Source organism: Ambystoma mexicanum, chromosome 1p (assembly GCF_040938575.1).
Source record: "Ambystoma mexicanum isolate Mex_15411 chromosome 1p, UKY_AmexF1_1, whole genome shotgun sequence".
NCBI classification, from domain to species: Eukaryota; Metazoa; Chordata; class Amphibia; order Caudata; family Ambystomatidae; genus Ambystoma; species Ambystoma mexicanum.
Window position 1 is genome coordinate 539,856,436 of NC_090921.1, and position 25,820 is coordinate 539,882,255.

Sequence of the window (25,820 nt, forward strand, 5' to 3'; positions counted from 1 at the left end):
TCTAATTTATCGCCTGTGAAACGCTGTTCCCCCTAAGGCCATAGTAGCCTACTCACTAGAAGCATATTAGCATTTGGTGGGCTCTGCGACTCACTAGAAGCATATTAGCATTTGGTGGGCACTGCGACTCACTAGAAGTATATTAGCATTTGGTGGACTCTGCGACTCACTAGAAGCATAGTAGCATTTGGTCGGCTCTGCGACTCACTAGAGGCATATTAGCATTTGGTCGGCTCTGCAACTCACTAGAGGCATATTAGCATTCGGTCGGCTCTGTGACTCACTAGAAGCATATTAGCATTTGGTCGGCTCTGCGACTCACTAGAAGCATATTAGCATTTGGTGGGCTGTGCGACTCACTAGAACTATATTAGCATTTGGTTGGCTCTGCAACTCACTAGAGGCATATTAGCATTTTGTCGGCTCTGCGACTCACTAGAGGCATATTAGCATTTGGTTGGCTCTGCGGAAGTCTGTCTGATGGCCTGAGTGACTCTTATTTGTTGTAATCAGATCACCTGAATCCAACCTTTGTCATGGCAATACCAGCAAATCCCCCCATGGAGTCCCATGGGGCTCCATCGAATGGGGATTAACCCCATTTACTGCCACTTGTAATCTGCTGGCAATTCCGGCAGAGCAAGTGGTGGTAACAGTATTACTGTCTGGTGGTATCCCATTGGATTTACCAGCAGGATACCACCAGCCATATGATCTGGCCCAAAGTGTGGTAGACCACAGGAATTTAAAATGCAAGGATGTAAGCTTTCTTGTCACAATTTAGGCTTGCGTTATTAACCGTAAGTGTAATGCCGTATCTGCACAGAAACCTCCTTCTTTGCGATGCCCACGGACATTAACTTGGACTCCTTGGAAAAGCCCCAAGACAAGACAGGGCTGTGTCTGGGGTCTGTAGAGAGGATGAGAGGATGTGGCACAGCTATTTGGACTGGGTGAGTCCTCATTTGGGCTCGGGCTCTAAATGATTTGCATTTGGTTTGTCTTCTCTCCTAAAGACACAGCAGAGATCAATAAAAATGATACAATGCAGATCTGAGGTTACAGCCTGGTCGCTTGCAGTACTAATCTGTAAGCGTTCCAATTTAATGTATTAACATAATGTAATCTACACATGACAAGATAACGGGGTGCTTATGTTAATAATCGTATTATACCTATGGTAAGATCTGCTGCCATGTTTTATTTGTATAACAGTACCAAATCTGTTCAAATCTATACAGATCTCTATTGCCTTGTCCTTTTCTACTTGCCCAAAGTGTCCCCACTGTCACTCACTGAAATATCATAATACATTTCCAGTTCACACCCATGTTATAAAACCCGTGCACATGGATATGGGGATATTGCCCTCTGGAAACCTTTCAATAATTATATTTTTAAACAAATTAGACTGTAGAGGCACATAATGACTGTCTTCTACTTGATGGCAAAATGATCCTCTTTGTACTTGTGAATATTTAAGCCAGTAATGCTTGTAACTAAATAGCAGTCTTACCTAATGTGATTTCTAATCTAATACCTCCCCTTATCTAACACCACTTCTAATTCAGTACAACTATGAATCTAATACTACTCGTTATCACATGCCACCCCTAATCTGGTGCAACTCCTGATCCAACACCTCTCCTAATCTAATGCTCTCCCTTATCTAATACCACTTTTAATTCACTCCAACTATGAATCTAATACTACTTCTAACCACAGATCCCCTTTGATCTAATGCAACTCCTGATCCCACAACTCCCCTAATCGGAGATCACTTCATCGAATAGAATACTACGTCTAGTCAAACGCCACTCCTTTGTTAATAAGCATAGTTTGTATTTGTTTTGAACATGAAAATACATATAACAGATAACCACCTCAGAACACTAATCACACACACAGTGGGTTGCCTTGATGTGATCCATGTTGCTAGCAGTCACACTCAGGCAGCGCAGATTTTACACATCCCTTTACTGAGGGGGTATCCGTCTCCTCCTATCATTGATTCCTGTTGCTGAACCCCATTTATTCCCACCCTTGCATCAGTGTCAGTCCTTAGGTTTGTTGTTGTGCCTTTATTCATAGTAACTTCTAGTCTATTACTGCTCCTAATGTCATCCATGGGGCCTCATTACGAGTTTGGAGGTAGCCATGGTGCTATTAGCGCCATGGCTGCCTCCAAAATTGTGTCCGGGTCCAGGGTCTGTGAATGAGGAATTACCGGGTCATTCCAACCTTGGAGGACCCGGTAATTCCTCATTCACAAAACGAATCCCCATTCCCATTCGAGCCCCCATAGGGCTCAATGGGAATGGAGCTAATTATTAGCTCCCTGGTCCCCTCACGGGACCTAGAAAGGACGTCTGGTTTTACCAGACCTCGTGGACCTCGTGATAGGGCGGAATGGGTTTACCGGCACCTGCACCATTACCGGTGCCGGTAAACCCATTCCGCAAGGGTCGTAATGAGGCTATTGGGCTTCTTTTCTGATATACAGCAGCGTGCATCCAGAGCATCTCCTCCCCACCCCCAAATGAATCTGCCACCTTCTTCCCAGTGAACATCTGCTCAGGTAGCGTGGAAGAGCTGCTAGGCAGACGAGCTCCTTTCGCTAATTTAGGACATTGAAAACCTGCGCACAAGGCAAACATAGTTAGGTTTTTCTCCTGCGCTCAGCACATTTGGTTTCCCCCAGAACACCTTCTCGCCAACAGATCAGCAAATTAGAAATCGCCAAGGTCCCCACGCGCACATGCATATTTGCACATTTGAATGCTAAGGTGTAAGCTTTTTCGAACAATTTGTTTCATTCTAGACTGTGGCGGAGTGGACAATGAAAGTGAAGTGTTTATCCTACACGTCCTCTATGCTAGGAGAGAGAGGTGCCGCCTTGCCTACACACATCGGGGAAGGCATCCTCTATGCTAGGGGGGAGGGGTGCCTTGCCTACACACATCGGGGCAGGCATCCTCTATGCTAGGGGGGAGGGGTGCCTTGCCTACACACATCGGGGCAGGCATCCTCTATGCTAGGGGGTAGGGGTGCCTTGTCTACACACATCGGGGCAGGCATCCTCTATGCTAGGGGGGAGGGGTGCCTTGCCTACACACATCGGGGCAGGCATCCTCTATGCTAGGGGGTAGGGGTGCCTTGTCTACACACATCGGGCAAACATCCTCCATGCTAGGGGGGAGGGGTGCCTTGCCTACACACATCGGGGCAGGCATCCTATATGCTAGGGTTGAAGGGGTGCCTTACCTACACACATCGGGCCAGGCATCCTCTATGCTAGGGGGGAGGTGTGCCTTGCCTACACACATCGGGGCAGGCATCCTATATACTAGGGTTGAAGGGGTGCCTTACCTACACACATCGGGCAGGCATCCTCTATGCTAGAGGGGAGAGGTGCCTTGCCTACACACATCGGGGCAGGCATCCTCTATGCTAGGGGGGGGGTTCCTTGTCTACACACATCGGGCAGACATCCTCCATGCTAGGGGGCAGGGGTGCCTTGCCTACACACATCGGGGCAGGCATCCTCTATGCTAGGGGGGAGGGGTGCCTTGCCTACACACATCGGGCAGGCATCCTCCATGCTAGGGGGGAGGGGTGACTTGCCTACACTCATCGGGGAAGGCATCCTATATACTAGGGTTGAAGGGGTGCCTTGCTTACACACATCGGGGCAGGAATCCTCTATGCTAGGGGGGAGGGGTGCCTTGCCTCCACACATCGGGGCAGGGATCCTCTATGCTAGGAGGGAGAGGTGCCTTGTGCTTCTGGAGGACGAGGCTCCTTCTTTTTCCTTCAAACACTCATGAGAAAAACATTCATAGCAAAGGGCACTTTGCCAAATGATTGGCGAGTTTAAAACAGATATAGGGCCTGATTCATAGAAATGTTTTATAATGGCGCAATCCTATAGGAAAACTTTCCATGAATCAGGCACTACAGCCTGTCCCTTATGGCTGATGGAAAACAGCCAGTCTCCATGTATACAAGGCACAGTTATGTGGCATTTAAGTTTTAATGATACATTTGAGTCCTGATGAAGCACAGTGTGCGCAGAAACAAAAGTCTTACTCAAAGGAAATATAATGTGATAGGAACTGAGCGCAATGACGTACCATTGAAAACGAATCAAGGCAATGCACAGAGCTGTTTAACTCACCCAAAACATGATGTTACGACTAATGTCCTTAAACATGCCAAAACGTCAGGGGAAAGGGTTAACAGCCAAAATAAGCATTTATCTCATGACAATGCGACTGATGTACTTGCTCCCAAGGATGGATTTCACTCTGGCATTGCTTAGTTTCACCTTTGGAAATTTCTCATTTCTAAACCTAGCTTTAAAAAAAAAGAAAAAAACGCCTCCATTCTTAATATGAATCAGTAAGATTGGCATTGTTTTGTTCTAATCTTAGCGTGTGATAGTCGCATTCGTCACTTGTCAGTGTGCATGGGGAACGTAGGTGCTGCTTTCTAAAGATAAATACCCTGGCGTTCTAATTATGTATTGCACAGCTGGTATTAGTACATGTACATTGTATACATCAGCGTCCCGAACCAGCTCTGGGAGCCATGCAGTGATATACAAAATGTTCCACACAAAGCAATGCTTGGTCTGCTGGGGGTTTGAGGTGGTTGGAGCACGCTGCTTTATTCGTGAGCTGTTTAAGTAACGATTGTCTCCATTATTTCCTGCATCCCGGTATCTAAAGGCCATGGTAAGTGTTTCTGCCCCCCCCCCCTGTATTTATTTGTTTATTTATTGGATGCTTGCCACTGCGATGATCACAGAAAAAGGTATAATACATTGCAAATAGAATTCACAACAAAGACATTTTACAATAGAAATAGATGGCATGTGCATGCTACAGGCCGCTTGTAAAGGTAATGGGGCATACAAGGGAAATATGGGTATTTTTAGGGCCCCCTGCATTAGGCAAGGCCAAGCATATACACAAACACAGTCGATGCATTTATTCCAACAAGGGACAGAGGAGGCCAATAGGGTGGCAGAAACAAAGGTAAAGCTATGTACCCTGCAACGGCCAGCAACCTTTGGCTCTCCAGAATGTTTTGGACTACAAATCCCATTAGGGAGATGAAGGTTGCAGCGGGCCTGTGAGACAAAATAGGTATGGACATTAACTGAGCAGAAAGGTTGCACCTGCCATTGAAGGCTATGTTTCTCCCATATGACCATGGCACCCCCTTGTTCTCGCTGCTGAGATGTGTGGACTTTAAGCAAGTGGGCCCTTAGTTACCACATTGCTCAATTTCCATTGCAGAGTTCCATAGAGTCTGGTTGACTGTCAAGAGTCACCTGGCTGGCTAAGCCCAATGGTGTGACTGGGTCATATTTCCTGCCACTGAAGCCACACAGTGGCACAAATACCAGAATCCAACCCAAAATCACTTGCTGATATTCGTGTTCAATGTCAAATGGGGCCACACATGGAGGCACGGCAGTGTGGTGAAGTGTCTCTGAAGAGCATGGAGGGAGTGGATTCAGGCGCGCAGGTCTGGCCTTGGGCAGTGGGTTAGACTGTTCCAGCAGCCAGTGGCTCATTCCAATGGTCAGGAAATGAAAGCAATGTGTTTGCTAGAAAGATGGCGCCTCTTCTGATGGCCTCGGTGCAGCCCCCGTCGTCCTCTGTGGTTATTAGTTGCCCCTAACATCGTCTATATTTCAGCAGCCTCCAATAGCAAACAGTCCAAATTTCAGTGGCCAGACTTTTTCTTATAAACGGGCACATGTGGCCATATTTCTCCAGGCCTTACCTACCCACACTGGCTCCCAGTTAAAAAGAGGGTTGAGTTTAAGGCGACCATGAAGGCATCTTTGGTAAAACACAGAAAGTTATCCAGGCACCTCAGGTCCTCCAACACACAACTCCTTCCAACCATTCGGACATTCAGAAGTCTTCGAATTGGTGGGTGCATCTTCTCATGCATATATATATATATGGGGTTGGGTAAGGGTATAGATTAGGTTGAGGGGAAGCGGGGTGGGGGATTGCAAGGGGTCTGCCCCCGCATTTTAAACCGAAAAAAGGTCAAATAAATGTGATCAAATGTGATTAGATTAAATGTTTTAGGTCAAATAGACCCAAACCATAAACACAGTAAGGAGTGCTACATCTGAGGGCTTCCTGTAGAGTGAAATGATGCCTTCAAGCGTTGCCTATCTTGTGATTAGTGTTGTCGTTTTAGCTTTCTCTACCGCACAAAATCCACTGATAGTTTCCGCGAGAGGATCATACATGACCATCCTGGAAGAAGGTCTTACTTGCATCATATGCCGGCTCTGCAATTTCCTGAATCATGCGCCAATCCCTTCAAGGCAGTTCACAATTAAAAGGAGAGACTGGAATTCCGCCTGCCCTAGTGTGGTGGTTTCAGCACAAATGATTCGAAGACAAGGAATACTTTTTAGCAATTGGAATTCTTACATTCTTGGTCATTAGTTTGTCTACAAGTCTCTATTATTTCCCAACTTTATAGCTTCTTAGCGGTTCCCCTTGCCTTATCTTGATGTTTCCAAGTGTCCTCAGTCTCCAGGTGCCTTGCAGGGCTCGCAGTGCCCCTTTCAAACTGTAGCCACTTTTTAGGGTTCACATCTCCACTCTGAATGTTTAAGCACTGTTTGAGGTTCTCCAACCTCTCTTCAGTCTCTAGACACCTTTCAAGGTTCTCATTGTCCCCCTCAAGCTCCAGTCGTTTTTCAAGGTTCTCAGCACTCCTCTCGGGCTCTAGAAACTTTTCATGGTTCTCAGAGCCCGTCTCAGGCTCTCGGTTTTGTGCAGGGTTCTCAGTCCCCTAAGGCTCTAGTTGTTTGGCAGCATTCTCAGTCCACTCCTCAAGCGCTAGGTGGTTTGCATGGTTTGTAACACACCTCTCAGGCGCTAAGTGTTTGGCAGGGTTCTCAGCACCCCTCCCAGGCTCTAGGTATTTGGCAGGGTTCTCAGCACCCCTCCCATACTCTAGGTGTTTGGCTGGGTTCTCAGCATCCCTTCTCGGCTCTAGATGTTTGGCAAGGTTCTCAGCACCCCTCCCAGGCTCTAGGTGTTTGGCAGGGTTCTCAGCACCCCTCAAAGGCTCTAGGTGTTTGGCTGGGTTCTCAGCATCCCTTCCAGGCTCTAGATGTTTGGCAGGGTTCTCAGCACCCCTCCCAGGCTCTAGGTGTGTGGCTGGGTTCTCAGCACCACTCCCAGGCTCTAGGTGTTTGGCAGGGTTCTCAGCACCACTCCCAGGGTCTAGGTGTTTGGCAGGGTTCTCAGCACCCCTCCCAGGCTCTAGGTGTTTGGCTGGGTTCTCAGCACCACTCCCAGGCTCTAGGTGTTTGGCTGGGTTCTCAGCACCCCTCCCAGGCTCTAGGTGTTTGGCTGGGTTTTCTGCACCCCTCCCAGGCTCTAGGTGTTTGGCTGGGTTCTCAGCACAACTCCCAGGCTCTAGGTGTTTGGCTGGGTTCTCAGCACCACTCCCAGGCTCTAGGTGTTTGGCTGGGTTCTCAGCACCCCTCCCAGGCTCTAAGTGTTTGGCAGGGTTCTCCGCATCCCTTCCAGGCTCTAGGTGTTTGGCTGGGTTCTCAGCACCCGTCCCAGGCTCTAGGTGTTTGGCTGGGTTCTCAGCACCCCTCCCAGGCTCTAGGTGTTTGGCAAGGTTCTCAGCACCACTCCCAGGCTCTAGGTGTTTGGCTGGGTTCTCAGCACCACTCCCAGGCTCTAGGTGTTTGGCTGGGTTCTCAGCACCCCTCCCAGGCTCGAAGTGTTTGGCAGGGTTCTCCGCACCCCTCCCAGGCTCTAGGTGTTTGGCAGGGTTCTCAGCACCCCTCCCAGGCTCTAGGTGTTTGGCTGGGTTCTCAGCACCACTCCCAGTCTCTAGGTGTTTGGCAGGGTTCTCAGCACCCTTCCCAGGCTCTAGGTGGTTGGCAGGGTGCTCAGCACTACTCCCAGGCTCTAGGTGTTTGGATGGGTTCTCTGCACCACTCCCAGTCTCTAGGTGTTTGGCTGGGTTCTCAGCACCACTCACAGGCTCTAGGTGTTTGGCAGGGTTCTCAGCACCACTCCCAGGCTCTAGGTGTTTGGCTGGGTTCTCAGCACCACTCCCAGTCTCTAGGTGTTTGGCAGGGTTCTCAGCACCCCTCCCAGGCTTTAGGTGTTTGGCAGGGTTCTCTGCATCCCTCCTAGGCTCTAGGTGTTTGGCAGGGTTCTCTGCATCCCTCCTAGGCTCTAGGTGTTTGGCAGGGTTCTCTGCACTGGTCTCAGGCCATGGTCACCTTTCTGGGTTCTCAGTGCACCACTCAATCAGGGTGCATAGCAGAGTTTTGAGCACCACTGTCAGGCTATCGGTGCAGTTCAGGGTTCTCAGGCGTTCCGAGGGTCAGCTGATGTCTTTAGCAACATGTCAGTACAACAGCTCTATACTTCCTCCTCCTGCTCGCAACAATGGCTGACTTCACAGAAATCTTACTCTTTCTATACTCCTCCTCTTTGTTAGAGAGCTTTCTTTACCTGTTGCTAACATTCTGTTGTTCTCTGGGTTTCCAACTCAAACGTACATCCTGATCTGCTCTCTGGCTACTGCCAGATTACTGGGGAAGGCTGAGAAATTCTGCTGCTTTCCACTGGTCTCTCCCTGCCATACGCTCATCACAGCTCCTTTACACCAATCTGGGTACGCCTGGGGCACCCAGATAGGCAGTTTGAGGGACGTGGACAGACCGTATGAGGTACATCGAGTCAAATGGATGTGTGAAGTATAACGGCACCAGGACAGACACTGTAGGATCTCGGGCCACATGCACAGACTGTGAGAGACATTTGGGCAGACAGCATCAGGCACATGGGTAAGTAACATGGACAGACACGAGGGATTTATTTAGGGCACGTGGCCAGAGTGTGAGGCTCTGAGTCACATGGACAGACCGTGTACCGCTTGAGTAGAATGTTCAGACAGTGGCAGGCCCATGGGTTGTGTGGCACCTGGATCACGTGGACAGATAGCATGTGCCCCTTGGGGAACATAGACAGTATGAGGCTGTTGGGTCATTGTGAGGCACCTTGGGAGTGCGGACAGATAGTGTGCAACACTAGAGGGGCACTTACCGTCAGGCCCTTCCACGGCCATGGAGAATGCTTTCTTCATCATCTCCACCAGTACTTTTCACAAGCACTAATACCCGAGTCCCTGAAGGCAATACTTTTCACAGCATTCGCTATGTTTTGTATTGTAACATGGGCCTGTAGTGTGGCAGTCAGCACCGCTGGAGTCTCCCGGTGCCGATGTGGTGTGCTAGACGTGAGCACACTCTGTTATTTCACGCACAGTGGAATGACACAACCAGTAGCTCATAGCGCTATATGTGGCGCTATATAAAATGCAAATAGGTCTCCGCAAGCAGGCCATGCTCACGCATCTGCACTGTCCGCTGTAGCAACCTGGACCTTATGCCATTTTACCAGTTCACTCCAAGGCAGAGGGCGAAACCCACTCTGCTCTATTCTTTTAAATATTAAAATGGTCGTCTAAACCTACACAACGAATGTTTTCTGTTGTATATTTTGTAAGCAGGAAAAAAACAAGCTGGACAAATAATCTGCGTGACTGTATATCCAGTGGCCCTGCTTTCTGTGCGGGCAACTGCAGTAACTCTCCCAAAAAAACACCTGTTGCATGAGGGACAATTGTGGCTGTTTCTTAAGTATTCTAGAAGCTGTCATGTGCGTGTCCAGATGCTGGGAATGCACATTTTATTGTGCCACGTGTGCACAGTCTGCGCACGTGTACATATGACACTTTGATGGACGTTCAATATCCCCTTTTTACATATGCAAAATGGGAGTGGCTAGAAAAGTGACCAATGGACAGGCGGTGCACATGATCGGGCACCTACAAGCCAATGTGGGATAGAGTGATTCACAAAAAGAGCAAAGTGCTCGCTTATTATGTTCAGTTTTGGTGCATACCTGATTTTCTAGCACCCTCTAGTGCGGCAACAGTTTGTTATACAGGTTTCACAATGTACAGCCCGAAGAAAAACCTTGCATGCCCTTAAGGCTGACTAGTTCTGGCTCATTTGTGCCACTTTAGCTGCACATTGAGTTTCGGTTGATATTTGGCACCTTAATGCAGAATGAGTTTTGGCTCTAGGTGTCCCTTTGGTGCCACAGTATGTTTTGGCTCATAGGTGGTGCTTTAGAGGCACAATTATTTACTTGACCTACCTGGTATTTTAGCAGCACAATTAGTTTTCAGTAAAATGTGGCACTTCAGTTATTTTTGGCTTAAATGTGTTACTGTCGTGCCAACAATAGTTTTGGCTGATGGCGATGTGGCACTTTCGGGCCATAATTCGTGTTGGCTCATGCGTTGTGCTTTAGTGATACAATGTCAATTTTCTGTGTCAAATAGATGGAGCTTGAGCTGCACAATTACATTTGGCTCATCGATGGAAATTTAGCTCAACACTTAGTACCGGCTCTTTGGTGGCCCATTAGACCTGTACATGGTTTTGGCTCATAGATGGCGCTTTAGTGACATAATTAGTATAATTATGATTGGTTATTTATAACGCGCAAGGTTTCTAAGCACGGACCTGGGATTCAAACCTGTGTTGTTCCACGTCGCGTTGCTCCCAAGGCGAGCGCATTGCCCCTAAGCTATCCTCCCGAGACAGGATTACTTCACAGTTGGCCTTCTAGCATCACAATTCGTTTTGGCTCTTGTATGGTATTTTAGATCAACACTAGGCTTCGGGACATAGCTGGTGCTTTAGTACCAGAGTTAGTTTCAGTTAATTTGTTTTCAAAGCTAATGCTTTGGTGGCACAGGTAGTTGCAGCTCATTGTTGGTGCTCTAGCATAGGGCTTCCGTGACACATTTAGTTTTGGTTTCTAAGTGGCGCTTTAGTGCAATGATTAGTTTTGGATCATAGACTGAGCTTTGGGGGGGTAAGGAACTTGCTGGGCTCCAGCTGCTTTGGGGTGCACCTCTGATGATCCTCAGGCATTGACTATGCTGGGTTGGGGCTGATCCGAGTTGTAGTCAAAAACCTCTGTTGCAGATCCCTAATGGACAGCTTTTAGTTTTGGCTCATGGGGGACACACTGAAAATTCATGTTCAGTGAAAATGCAATGAGCATAAGCTAAGAATCCTAAGAATTAGAATAGGAGCGAAGAAGGGATTTAAGAGAGGAGTGAAACAAAGTTAAGGTGTCGGCAGAAGGAAGAGGGAAAAGAGCAGCGTTCCATCCTTTGGAAGCAAGAAGAGAAAATGAACAGAAGTGGGACTGGACACAGTAGGTAGGAACAAGGGTCAGCGTAGAGAGCGAGGGGGGGGCTGACTGAAACAAGAGCGGGAAGGTGGGAGTGAGCGAAACCATTAATAATATTAAAAACAAGAGAAAGAGTACAACACCGAAGATGGGCAAGAAAGGAGAGCCATCCAAGAGAAGCCAAGGAAGAAGGGGCAGAGGAATGGGTGGAAGATGGAGAGTGAGATAGATGGCAGAATTGAATATTGAATTGCAAGGGGAAAGAACTGGAGGGCCAAGGAAAGGGGAAGAGTGATGGTCAAGCTCATGGGTAGAATTCTGGTGCCTCAAAGTGTGTGTAATGCAAGTCAAATTGCTGGGCAACGTTTAAGATGAGTCTTGGCATAAGACGGTGTGGGCTCTTTAAACCAGACTTTCTAATGCCCGTACATTCCTGAAGGCTTCTAACTCTGTGTACCACTTTCACTGTCTATTGCAGTCCTTGGTGCAGTCGAGGAAAGCCGGGATCACATCAGCACTAGCATCCAGTACCTTAAACAATGAAGAGCTGGTAAGTGGAGCATTCTTTCTGCCAGGGCTCACTGCTCCTCTGAGGTGAATACCCCTGTGTGGGGCAGTAAGGGGGAGTCTGGGAGTGAAGGACAGCAAGAGAGGACAAGAAAGAGGGGAAGGATTGTCTGATGACAAACCACAGACAATGCTGGAATGGAAAATCAATTGTGTTGTTTTGTTATGGTGCTCTTTGATCTGTCTGCTGCATGCCCAAGCAGAACAGGTTTCCTGGGGACTAGATCTCAAATCTGCCAGATGGGAGAGTACTCACTCCTCTGACTTGGCCACTCCAGCAACACTTCCAAATTAGCACTTCCATTCTGTGACCATACCATTCTTGCCACTATTTTGCGAATATGGAAGGGGTTCATGTGAGAATAGGATAGAAGGGGAGATATGTGGGAAATATTGTGATGAGTTTATGTTTACAGTGTGATTAACTAACAATCTCTGCTCTCTCCCTCTCTCTCTCTCTCTCTCTCTCTCTCTCTCTCTCTCTCTCTCTCTGTCCCTATTTCTGTCTCTCTCTGTCTCCCTGTCTATCTCTATCTCCCTCACACATATGTTCTTCCCTTAGAAAAACCATGTTTACAAGAAGACCCTTCAAGCCTTAATCTACCCTATTTCCTGCACAACACCCCACAACTTTGAGGTGTGGACCGCCACCACGCCCACCTACTGCTACGAGTGTGAGGGGCTGCTCTGGGGTATCGCCCGACAGGGCATGCGCTGCACTGAATGCGGGGTGAAGTGCCACGAGAAGTGCCAAGACCTGCTCAATGCTGACTGCCTACAGAGTAAGTCCGATGGGCAGTGCCAGTTTTAGAGGAGGGTCCACCATTCTTTTGACCTCCTTCTTCCCACCTTCACATTAATAGGATGCATGTGTTAAGGTTGATGTGCATTCAGTGGGACCACAGAGTGCCACCCACCCTTGGTTTCAGAGGAGGCCCTGAGCTTTGTACTCAGCTTTTGCAATGGGTTATGTGCTGATATCACCAAAGCAAGACAAACGCGTAAATACCGTAGGGAATGAGACCCGGTCCCACTCACCTAGCCTCAATTTGTTCAAGGCACCAAGTGGATGGCCCAGTTACTAGGCCAAGTACTGAGCCTTCGGCCCCCTGAACAAAGAAAAAGGCTACAACAATGGTGGTTCAGCAAAGGGGAGAGGATAACCCTGAAAGCTTTCTGTAGATATACTCAGATGACAATAATAATATAATAATACATATCACTTCATGCCGGATTCCTCCTGCTTTCAGCACTGCAACAATATTTACTATAGAAATATTTAATGGGCCACGCATTCTAAAACAACCACCAGAGCCAGTACAAAAAAGAGCCAAATCTTGGTGTCATTTTTGTTGAAGACCTAATTTTTGACATCCATGTAGACGCTGTTGTCAGAGGTGCCCTTATGATCTTACCTTGAGACACATATTGCAACATCTCTACAGAAAGAATGGGGCAGCCCGCTGTGTAGAGCCCCGATTCTGTCCACAATGGACAATTGCAAGTAATTGAACATTTTTGGCAAAGTGGTCAAAAATCTGCAAATAATTCTCAACAAAACTAGCAGCCAGGATCACTATGAAGAGCCAAACAAGATATTCAGTTATTATTGAGCAGGCTTAGCTACCTACCTTTAAAATTGTAGATCCAATTGAAACTGAGGCATAGCTGCCGCAAAGGACTATAGTGAGGAAGACCAAAATGATCCACTACCAAAAATCACTGATTATACCACCTCGCAAGCGGTAAGATCAGGAAATAGAAATCTAATTCAGGTTGTCAAATTTTCCAGAAAACATGAAATGATTTGCTTGACATCCAGGCCGAACGAATTTGAAAACATACATGGGAGACTTAACTTGGAAACCACTTAGCCAACACCTTTGCATGTTTCCATCGATCCAGACCTGGTTATGTTGGCAAATCTTGCAAGTAAAGGCTCAGAGGCATCTCTGGCATCATGGAGCCTGGTACAAAAACCACAACAACAAAACACCTGCACAGTGTGAAAGATGTGTATCTTGGATGGAAAGCAAGCTTGTGCGGCGTAGGTGATCAGGCGAGCACCGGTGCAAGCATAAGGGGCAATAATAAGGGGAAATCATATACTCCATGTCTTGGGAGGATAGCTTAGGGGCAACATGCTCGCCTTGGAAGCAAGATGGCACAGAGCAACACTGCTTCAATCCCCGGGGCCCCGCTTAGAAACCTCTTGGTATTAAGCGCGTTATCATATCCTAATCGGTAAATAAAGGAAACTTTAATATTTTTTTAAATGTCAATGAAAGTTCAGGGTAGGATACTGGGACTTGGAGGAAAATGTAATGAAGATGACTCGGAAAAAGTACTTCTTTTAATAAGTGATTTGGCCCCTGACGAGTGGTAGAAGAAAATACATAGAGGGGTGGAGGGAAACCCAAAGTTCACTACCTACAGAATGCAGAATGTGGAAGCAGCGAGAGAAAGCATCAGGTTGAGAAGAAAGCATGGCCCACAGTAGTACTTCCTTAGAGGATCTTATCTTAAAGAAATGTTTTAACATTATAGCTGCAAAAGTATATTATTCCAACTCAGCAGAACGTGCATGGGGCAGAGGCATTGGAAGGTCAGTGTCAAGATGGTGACCATGTATGGTGTTAGGTGGCAGGCTGCTGACAGCCAGGACCCGGTGCTCATTATCCATCACAGTATCCAGTCTTTCCGCCTACGTCGTCCCTGTCAGTGCAGCTCCTTTTTCTTTTGGGAGACTTGCTTTAGGATTTCTGAAGGCTTTTCTCTGTCTCCCAGACATCATTTATGAGGTCTAATGGTGGGTAATAAACTGCTCTTCTACTCAGTTTCTAGACATTGGGCCTCATTACGACCCAGGCGGTAAGGGGTTTACGGCAGCGTAAACAGCGCCGACCCTTACCGCCTGAGTACGAGGTCCCTTAGCGCCATGGAGCTTTTAACACCTGCTTTTAGCAGGTGTTAAAATCCATGGCGCTAAGGGACCATGGAGTTAATTACGCCACCGTAATTTACGGTGGCGTAATTAACGCCTTCCCCACTCCCATTATGCCCTATGGGGCAAAAATGGGAATGGGGAAGGGTAAATGGGGATTGGGGACTTACCGCCCCGCCGACCTCGGAATGGGGCGGTAAGTCCGCCTACCACCATGGCGTAAACGTAGTTTACGCCATGGTGGTAAAGTCACGGCCCAGGCGGTAACTTACCGCCTGGGTCGTAATGAGGCCCATTGTGTTAATATAAGTTCACTGCTTCGCATGGCCAATCATCCTGCTAACACCGTCCTTCGGCTGTTGTTGTCCTTAGGAGCTGCAGAGAAGAGCTCCAAGCACGGGGCAGAAGATCGGACCCAGAACATCATTATGGTGCTGAAGGACCGCATGAAGATCAGAGAACGCAACAAGCCGGAGATCTTCGAGCTGATCCAAGAGGTGTTTGGGGTCTTGAAAGCCACTCACGCTCAGCAGATCAAGGCTGTGAAGCAGAGCGTGCTCGATGGAACGTCAAAATGGTCGGCCAAGATCAGTATTACAGGTGGGCGCAGTCTGCTTTTTCATGAACAGTGCTGCCATTGCAGGTGGCAAGGGCTGACCTACTAAGTCAGAGCTGTGCTGGTGACCCAGCCATATTGGCCTATAAGGGGCAAATGCCTTTCCGTTAGGGTCCTTGGTGCTCTGTAGACCAGCCCGCTTCTTTGATGGGCGTCTGCCAAGTTGGCTGTGTGCATGTGTGGATGCCTAATTTGTTGACAAATTCGGGTACATATATCTATGTAGATCCCGTTGTGTTAACCGGAGCATGCATTTAAATATTAATAGTTTGTGTGATTATAATGTAATCAGTTGATGTGGGTGAGGGATTAACCTTGTAGTGTCTTCTCACTGATGACGACAGAGAAAGCAGCACAAGGGCGACCAGTTCGTTTTCTATTTACTGCTTTTGTAAAGCTGTTTGAAGAGAATGTAGGAAAAGGGTAACATGTGTGGCCCTTAGCACCTGGAATTTGGCACTCTTTGCACTGGTCTGCATGCATAGATTTGTGTGTGAGCATACATGTTTGTTGATTAACATCCGTGTCTATATTACAGTTGTCTGTGCACAGGGCCTCCAAGCCAAGGACAAAACAGGTTCCAGCGACCCCTACGTCACTGTGCAGGTCGGAAAGACGAAAAAAAGAACGAAAACCATTTACGGGAACCTTAATCCGGTGTGGGAGGAGAACTTTCATTTGTAAGTGATGTGTCTCGCTGTCGAGGCATTTGACCATATGGGACTTGCCAGTGTAATTCCTACCAAAACGTCACCCACTACATACAGAAAGTCACCTTAAATTCTATGCTTCTCAGATAGGCAAGGGCCAGTAATAGTCTGACCTTCGCAAACTAAGAAGCAGGGAATCTTCTTGGTTGCTCTGCACACATAGGGGTATGATACCAACCCGATTGCAGAAGCTCTGTACATCTTAGTGATCATAAGAAGTGAACAAGATCACTTGGCGGTGACCTTTGAAGCTTGCACTAGTCATCTTAACTGTATACATGACGAGCTAGGATTGTGCGTAAGGCCCAGCTTCTTGCCAGGGAATAAAGAAAAAGATCCTCTTTAGGTGCTGGCTACAGTAAAGTTGAATTGTCGGCTAGTGTCTGCTTGAGGTCTTTGCTCTCAACATGGTCTTTTCTTTCAAAGAAAATCGTTAAAACACTCATATATTTCTTGACTTGTCCCTCTTCCCCAAACCACCCTAACCTGGTCAGAACATAGTGAATCTAAAATGGCCGCTGCTCACGGAACAGTGTACTTAACATGGCCTCTGCTCTGAGCAAAGTGATCCTAAAATGCATGTGGCTGAGGGAACAGTGAGCCTATTAGCCGCTAATTAGTGCATGGGTAACCCAAGATAGGCAATGCCTCGGTCAGGGCAAAGTGGGCCTCAGATGCCATCAGATCTGGGTGTTGTAACCCCAAAAGGGGTACTTCCCTGGGAACACTGAACCCAAGATAGGTGCTTCTTAGGGCGCAGTGAACCTAGGATAGGCACTGCTTAAGGCACATGAGCTCACTATTGCTCATGGTGCAGTTAACCTAAGATAGCCAAAACTCAGGGACCAGGGAACGTAAGTTGAAAAATGCTCCGCGCATTATAAATTTAAGATGGACACTGCTTAAGACCAGAGATGAAATTGAGCAGCATTCAGGAGACAGTGAACACAAGATGTCCACTGCTGAGCTGAACACAAGATGAGCATAAAATAGCCTAAACTCAGACTATGATTACCACTTAGGCCATCAAGCGCCTCAGAAGCAGACCTTTCAGGCAAAAGCAAGCCTAAGATGACTATTGCTAAGGACATTGTCAGCCTAAGATAATCATCAGTCAATGGACGTCTTCTGACCGACACTGATACCTTTGCGAACCATCCCTCTGTGTCTTAGGAATGTGCACACGGTCCATTGCCACTGGGTGATCGGGCCCATATCTATTTCGATACCTCCGTACACTCGGATCTACGTTCAATAAGCATTGGCCTGCTTCACAACAAATGGCTTAGAAGCCCTTAATAATAGCATCTGAGAGCCCTGATGATCGATGGTAACAATCAGCACGAAACACGTGTTGTTTCAAATTAAAATTGGGGTTTAAATTGGAGACTGAAAATTGGAATTGTGGTTTAAATTGAAAACTCATTTCCCAGGCTCTTATTTGAACAAAACTACAACTAATTACAAGACCAAATATAGGGGAAAACATATATTTTTCTAAATTGTATCATTAAAAAAGACAACTCGCCAGTGGGAGCCACATTTTATCTAAGTTAAAGTACGTTGACAGTGAATACTGCTTAATGCATGGTGATTCTGATAGCCTCCTCCTGAGTCACTGTGAGTCAAATATGGTTGGTTCTCACTGTACACTGAGTTTACAATGACAAGCACTCAGGACCTGATGAGGTGCAGGTGGCAGCTGCTCAGAGCATACAGAACCCAGGACAGGCAACCACAGGGCATGGCATACCTAATATGGACACTTTAAAACATGTTAGTGTAAAATGGCCTTCTCTTAAGTTATAATGACCTGGTAATTATTCATGACATCGAAAGCACAAGATACTATTGCTGGATCTGATAAGTCTATATAATTATAATTGTTCTTTTATAACAGGCTTAATACCAGAGATTGGTTTCTAAGCGCGGGATCAGGATTCTATCATGGCTATCACCCAAAGCACAGAGTCTAATTTGGTGTTTCTTGAGAGTTGGTAAAACTAACTTGCCACTGCTTGGGCATACCAAAATGGCTGCCAAGGAGGGAGCTAAGTGACATTCATGTGGCAACAGGAGTGTCATTTGGTGTACAGGATGTCTATGCAAATCGTGAATGGTTGGGAAAGGGGGCAGAAGTGAGAATTTAAAATAAAAAGCAGGGTCCAATTTTGTTTTTCACAAGCCTACTTTTTGATTTTCTTAGTGAGTGCCATAACTCCTCTGATCGGATCAAGGTTCGCGTGTGGGATGAAGACGATGACATCAAATCCCGCGTCAAGCAAAGGTTCAAGCGAGAATCTGACGATTTCCTGGGCCAGACGATCATTGAGGTCCGAACATTGAGCGGGGAAATGGATGTCTGGTACAATTTAGGTAACTATTCCAGAATTATAGTTTACAGCGTCAGTGTACTTTGTGCTCCCCAAATATTATTCACCCGTTCCTCAATAGAATTTCCTGAAATAGTCCATACAGCCCCTAGAGTGGAACACGTTATTACCACAATTACATGCACCCCACTGCCAATGAGCAGTACCCACAGCTGTCCCCTAACCAGGGCTCCCTGTATTTCCCGCACAGGCCAGGGGTAAAACATATAATATACATACATCCTACGTGGACTCAACTAATATTTACTCATTTTGAATTTCTCTTTTTTTCCACATACATCCATACTCTTGGTAAATGAATAGACGAGGTATTACGACAATGTTTAAACATACAATGTGTCAGCACGTCTATTAGAATCCCATACACATGACCAAATATCCGTAGTACATTTTATTTAAGTACCTTCATTATTATTAGTTCCAATATCGCCTTATATACATATGTTTCTCAATAGTGACATTGAGTGACGTAGCTCATTATTGTACAGTTAACTTGTCAAGACGTCACTTCAATACAACCAAACAGACTCAAGAACTATTTGAGACATTGTTTTTACATATACGTTGAGTCGCTCACAAATACAACACATGCAACGAAACCCAAATAAAAAATAGATACAATCACATCAAAGATATCCTATAAAGTGCACAAGTATTCTTTTTGAAAAGGCTAAAGTACATAAATGTTCTTCTACCATACTAAAGTCCCATATAAAAAATATCTTTATAAAAATTAAAACAATACACCCATCCTATTTCTCGTATAGCCTGGGTGTCGGCGAGTTTTGACGATTAGCCATCAGCCTCGTCTTCCTCAGGGCAACTTTTTCGGGGCTGAATTTTTAAATATGCCGAATCTGTAAGGATTAGATTGAAGAAAAATAGGTAATGTGCATGTGAGTGAGTCTTCTTCTCTTTCCTGAATTATGTGTGGGTCATCACATGTAGCAGACTGTGCAAACGTCAATAATTGGATAGTTTAACTGTGGTACGTCAGTTCCGGTACTGAAATACCAAACACATTTAAAGAATAAATGTCTCTATCAATTGCACAGACTGATTAACTATAGGTATAGAAATCAGTAAGCACACGCAATTTATCGGAATTTATTTTTTAACACTGTAAGCTTTCAAAGGGGGAACATCTACAATGTCGCCGTCCTTGTTGATTTAATTGCATACGATAAAGCCGCCAAAAACGGTGTTAAGATAAAGAAAACAACAGGGCTCAGGAATCACCGTAGCCTCTAGATTCGAACTTGGTAACTGACAAAATAGTGCTTATTCATTCTTATGTGAACCGCTGAAAGGTTATTGTGAGTGCAGAGTGCACTGTTGGACTGGTGTTTACAATTCCAGGGACATCTTCTGGAAGGGCAGTCACAATCCCTAGGAAAATTACATGTCCTCTTCCCAAGGTCTCCAGAATAGCCACTGGACTAATACCCATATCAACAATTACATCTTCTGACAATTTCCAACCCACGAGTTGAGATGCTGTAAAAGCACTTTACAATGCCCCAGTTGAGAGTCGTGCAGGATACCAATGCCCCATGGGAACCCATGAAATGGTACCGCCAATCCTTCATTAGAGCAATTAGTAGGATCAAATCAGTCCCCTTGGAGAGCTGAAAAAAGGCTACTACCACCACGCCATGAGGGCAGATGTAAAGATACTCCACGTTCCCCAGAAAGCTGATGGAAGAGTATCACGAATTCTATCAGGAGAACTGTTGAAAGGGTGCAATCAATCCCCCAAAGATCTGCTGGAAGAGTGTCACCAATCACCCAGGAGGTCAGTTAAAAGGATACAACCAGTCTCCCAGAGAGCCGATGGAAGTGTACTGCTGTTTGTGCAGAATAACTGGTGCAAATTGGAGAGCTGCTGGAAGGACACTACTGGCCACAAGGAGAGCTTATAGAAGGACGCAAGAATCTACCAGTCCCCAGGTAGAGTGATGGATGACAACCTACTCCTCAGAAGAGCTGATGGAAGGACACTGCCAGCCACCCAGGAAACCCCATAGGGGTATTCTATGAGTCCCCATGAAGAGCTGATGGACTATAGCTCAGTTTTAGGAAAGCTGGTGGCAGGGTACTCCGATACACGCTAGAAAGCTTGTGGAATAAATCCTTTTCCCAGCAACACTGATGAAAGGATGTGTCGATCAGCGGACCTGGTGGAAGGAGGAAGGACAATACCAGTCCCTCCCAGTGAACAGGTGCTTGAAGAAGAGCAGTACTAACCCGCAGAAGAGCTAATGGAATGAGGAATGACAGCTGATGGAAGGATGAAATGCATTGCCAGTCCCCCAGTAAACATGATGGAAGATACTTTTAGTCCCACAGAAAGCCAACAGACATGTATTGCTAATCCCCTGGCAGACTGTTGGAAGGGAACCGCTCATACCACCCCGGAGGATCGAAAGTCTCTTCCAGTACCCTGCTAGAGATTGAAGGTGCAATTCCAATCCCATGAGAGCTAATGGAAGGAATAATGACACTGCCACTCCATCAGAAGCTGTAGCAGAAGAACGCAGGGCAATATGAGTGCCTGAGGAGAGCTGATGGGGGTTACTCCCAACCTGCAAGAGATTCAGCGGAAGGACACTACGTAACATGATGGTAGCGGTAGGATACTAGTAGCCCCCAGAAAGCTGATGCAAGTGTATTAATAATCTCTGAGAAGAACTGCTGACTGCACACTCCGGTGCCCTGGTGCCCGTTGGAGCTCATCTCGAAGTACACTTCTATGCCCACAGGAAAGCTGATGGAAGTACGTTACGCGCCCCCCCACACCCAGGAGAGCTGATGGAAGATGTTCGCATTTCACTTGAGAGCCAATGGAAGGGCACTACATTACCACAGGAGAGCTGATGGTAGGATACTACCAGTCTCAGGAGAGCTTATGGGAAATACTCCTAGTTCTCTAGAAGAGCTTCTGGAAGGATACCACCATTCACTCAGGAGAGCAGCTTGATGTTCGCTACCAGTACTACAGGAGAGCTGGTGGAAAATGTTGCCAATTCCAAGTAGGGCCGACTGAAAGACAATGTAATACAACTTGAGATCTGATGACAGTATACTATCAGTTCCCTGATAGTGCTGCCGACAGTTACTCCAAGTACACCAGTAGAGCTGCTTTAAAAATACTACCATTCACTAGGAGAGTTGCTACAAGGATATTACCATTCACCCAGAAGAGCTTTTGGCACAATACCACCATTCACGCAGGGAAGCTGCTGGAAGAATTCTGCCATGCACTCAGGAGAGATTCTGGAAATATACTGCCAGTCAAAAAGGGAGCTGATGGAAGTATATCACCACTCACCCAGGAGAACTGCTGGAAGGATACTACCACTCACCCAGGAGAACTGCCGAAAGGATACTACCACTCACCCAGGAGAACTGCTGGAAGGATACTACCACTCACCCAGGAGAACGGCTGAAAGGATACTACCACCCACCCAGGAGAACTGCTGGAAGGATATCACCACTCACCCAGGAAAACTGCTGAAGGGATACTACCACTCACCCAGGAGAACTGCTGGAAGGATACTACCACTCACCCAGGAGAGCTGCTGGAAGGATACTGCCACTCACCCAGGAGAACTGCTGAAAGGATACTAACACTCACCCAGGAGAACTGCTGAAAGGATACTACCACTCACCCAGGAGAACTTCTAGAAGGATACTACCACTCACCCAGGAGAACTGCTGAAAGGATACTACCACTCACCCAGGAGAACTGCTGAAACAATACTACCACTCACACAGGAGAGCTGCTGGAAGGATACTACCACTCACCCAGGAGAACTGCTGAAAGGATACTACCATTCACCCAGGAGAACTGCTGAAAGGATACTACCACTCACCCAGGAGAACTGCTGAAAGGATACGACCACTCACCCAGGAGAACTGCTGGAAGGAGACTACCACTCACCCAGGAGAACTGCAGGAAGGATACTACCACTCACCCAGGAGAACTGCTGAAAGGATACTACCACCCACCCAGGAGAACTGCTGGAAGGATATTACCACTCACCCAGGAGAACTGCTGGAAGGATACTACCACTCACCCAGGAGATTGACGGGAAGGATGATCCAGTTGCCAAATGGAGAGCTTCTGCAAATGCTGTTTTATTCCATCACCCGATCCCCCTGCCAGTCTTGAATCACTATTCCACTCCCAGGCTGATCTTGATGCCAGCAAACTCAGTCGGGTATTTCAGAAGCATTCCTCACTAACCACCAGCCGCTGTCGCTGCAGAAGCTCTGCTTTGCAGAAACCTTGCATCTGTTTAATGTAAATAATCATCGCCTTTTGTCCTCCTACGCTGCAATTTTCCAACTAGCCTGACATTAATTATAAGTATTGTGTATTTAGTAAATTAAAGTTTACTTTTTTTGCCAGTCACATTCCAGAACCCACTGGCGCCCTCCTCCCGGGCTCCCCCTACGCCTGCACCTGTGATAACTCTTTATCGGTAGCTGACAGATCATTATCGCTTCTTCTTTTGACATTATTTCAACTCACATCAATCCCCAATAGGAGCCTATTGAATTCAAATGATTTTGACAAGCTTGACACTTAGGAGTGCTTTTCTCCACTGTGTGATGTAATAGCGTGGGCAGAGCGTGAAGCAGAGGGGAGTGGGGAGTGGAGGCGAGTGGCTCACAGCTGGACTCCTCACAGTCATGATTAAGTAGATAGGAAACCCAGACGTGAGCTGGTCCACTGCGGCACACAGCACTTACTGTAAATCTTGTCAGATCTCTGGCTGTAGAAGTGCATCAAATCTTGACTCTTTTCAAGAAATCTATACATTGGAAATCTTTACAGTAGTGCCATCATCTAGACACCTCATCGCTCATCATCGTTTTAGATCTGAAAATCAATTCCCTCCATCTTTTTTAAGAATGTGAAGATGTTGGGCCACTCAAGGGCTTATAGAGTAATGAGGTCTTCCATGCAGCTGGCATTTGCCCATCACCTCTGTCGCTTGTTCACCCTGTTGCCACTGTAGGAACGCCTCCTTTTCACCCACTTGTTTCTGCATTGCGCATTCATTGCTTAATCGTTATTCGCACCCAGGGAAGGGTTTTTAGCAAGTAAGGTGGCTGGAATAGTGGTCAAGAATATACATTCTCTGACCGCTGTTTCAGTCATCCGAGGCCCTACCAGGGTTGCGCCATTTATTCTTTAGGTGGGTAGGCAACAGGAAGATTCTCCCTGTTGCCTACCAACCTCCTCCCCACCCCAAAAACAACCAAACCCCTTCAACAACCTGTTTCTCCCTCCCAACTTACCTACAAGACCAGAGCTTTGTGCTCCGGTCCCCACTCTCTTTCCGATCGCAAACGCTGCTATAGAAATGGAAAAGGGACCATTTACCTGTGGCGGCGGCCACCTATTTTTCTTTTTTTCCTGAGAAGATCGGCTGTGCAAGCAGCACAAATCTCCTTAGGGGAAAAAGAAACTATAAGCAATCTGGCTAAACCCCGGGGTGCGAATGGCGTTGACCCCCCTGGCCCGGTGTGGGGGGTGTGGACATGAGCGGTCACGGCCCACAGCTCTCACCGAGGCCCTCGCTTTGCTCGGGCCTACCATGGCTAGGGCTGGCAGTCTGTTACCAGCCAAGTCCGCCCCCTCGCCAAAGGGGGGGGGGCGGGTGAAGGCCATAATAGACTTTTCTTTTGTGCCACCCACAGTGGGTTGTTCATTCCTTGGATTCCCCTCTGCAAAGTACTCCTCATTCATGCCCCTGATAATTAACACCACTCCCGGAGGGAGTATGTAGGCAGGTCCCTCAAGTCCTGGGGCAGGTTCCCTTGCCTTTCCAATCCATCCTAACCCCTGCGTTTTTGTATTGGGGTGTGACTGGGAAAGACGCAGCAGGTGTTTTTTTCTGGTGGCATTACATGGGCAGCAAAGTGACCTGAAATGAAAAAGTCAGAGGTGGCCTGTTTAGGTCCTCCTGCCCTAATGCAAGCAACAACTCCTCACTTTCTGGGCACACACCAAGCTTTGAACCTGCATCCCCTTGTTGTTCTCTTCCCCTGGTTAGGGATCTGCGCTTTGGTAGATAGGCCTCTGCTCTGCTAGGTCTTGTGTTGAGTTTAATATGGTCATGCCTCATTGTTGATCCTTATTTTCTAATCAGGGACGATTGCCTGGCTCTCAGTCCCCAATTCTCATTTAGTGAGGGTCTAACAGCTGGATGAGTTTTTAGGGATTCAGATCTTCTGCAAACACAGGGACTTTAGCAACTGGGTCAGTGTTTTCTATGGGTTCCGGTCCACTTGATCTGGGGTTACATATGGCATGGCTTTGATGAAGAATATTCCCTATGTTAAAGACCCTCACTCGCTGCTTCTCTAAGGTGGAGATAGGCTGCACCAGCTGGCATGCTGCTCCTCCTCAGCTTCCTTCTTCCATTAATCCTATCTACAGATGATGCTCTGCTGCTCTGTGCTCTATCCAGCGGGATCTCACCTCTTGGCGTCCTCCACTCTTCTTGGTATAGCTGGTTGATCACAAGTGCTCATCATTTCAGTCACCCAAAAGAGAAGTCTCCAAGTCTAGTGATGGAGAGCAGAATTACACCAGGTTTTCAGGCTAGCCAGGGCCTGTATACATATCTTCCTTTTAGATCCGCAGTGTGTTCATATTTCTTTTTTTGTGGATAGCCTGAAAACCCAGAGTGGATTTGGCTCTCGAGAACAGGGTTTTTGAGTCGTTTAACCAATCAAGATATTGGCCAATCTTATGTTAATTCCTTCAGTTCATGCTCCTTCTTGATTGGCTGGATATATATAATAAGGCATCTAATTTTTCTCTAGTCCCTTATGATTGTCTGAATGAGAGAGGGGTTTGTCCTTTGGGCCCCTAGGTATTCCCCACCAAGGAAGATATTGTTCATAGTTATTTTAATTGTTAACGATAACTCAAAACAAGCTGATGAATGCAGGCCGCTGACCTGGACACAGTTCATTTATCTACAATTGTGGCATGAATTTACCTTATTAAAAAAACAGACCTAGAGGTTTCCGAATGCTGTTCTATTGCCTGGTACACCATCAATATTTCTGATTAGCCAGACTCCACTGTTAGATGGTGTGGCCTCTGGATATCATGGCGTTGCATGAAAAGAGAGGGTTTTTCATTAGGGCCCTTTACAACACAAGACATTTTATTCCAACAAACCTGACTTGCAGTAGCCCCCATAGCACCAGTGGAAATGTGGAAGTGGTTTCTACACCACTTCCATATTTCCGGGGCAGTGGACATTGGTGGGC

The 25,820-nt window shown here is 46.8% G+C and overlaps 1 protein-coding gene across 7 annotated transcripts in view; it reads left to right on the forward strand.

The window, feature by feature from the left end:
- The window catches only part of UNC13A (unc-13 homolog A), a 541,202-nt gene that overhangs the window by 366,516 nt on the left and 148,866 nt on the right, over window positions 1–25,820 (forward strand). For all 7 annotated transcript variants that reach the window (XM_069649468.1, XM_069649472.1, XM_069649467.1 and 4 more), the window contains 5 exons: window positions 11,770–11,841; window positions 12,421–12,640; window positions 15,175–15,402; window positions 15,957–16,098; window positions 18,335–18,504. In XM_069649468.1, coding sequence (XP_069505569.1) covers window positions 11,770–11,841; window positions 12,421–12,640; window positions 15,175–15,402; window positions 15,957–16,098; window positions 18,335–18,504 — 832 coding nt within the window. The remainder of the gene's footprint in view (window positions 1–11,769; window positions 11,842–12,420; window positions 12,641–15,174; window positions 15,403–15,956; window positions 16,099–18,334; window positions 18,505–25,820) is intronic.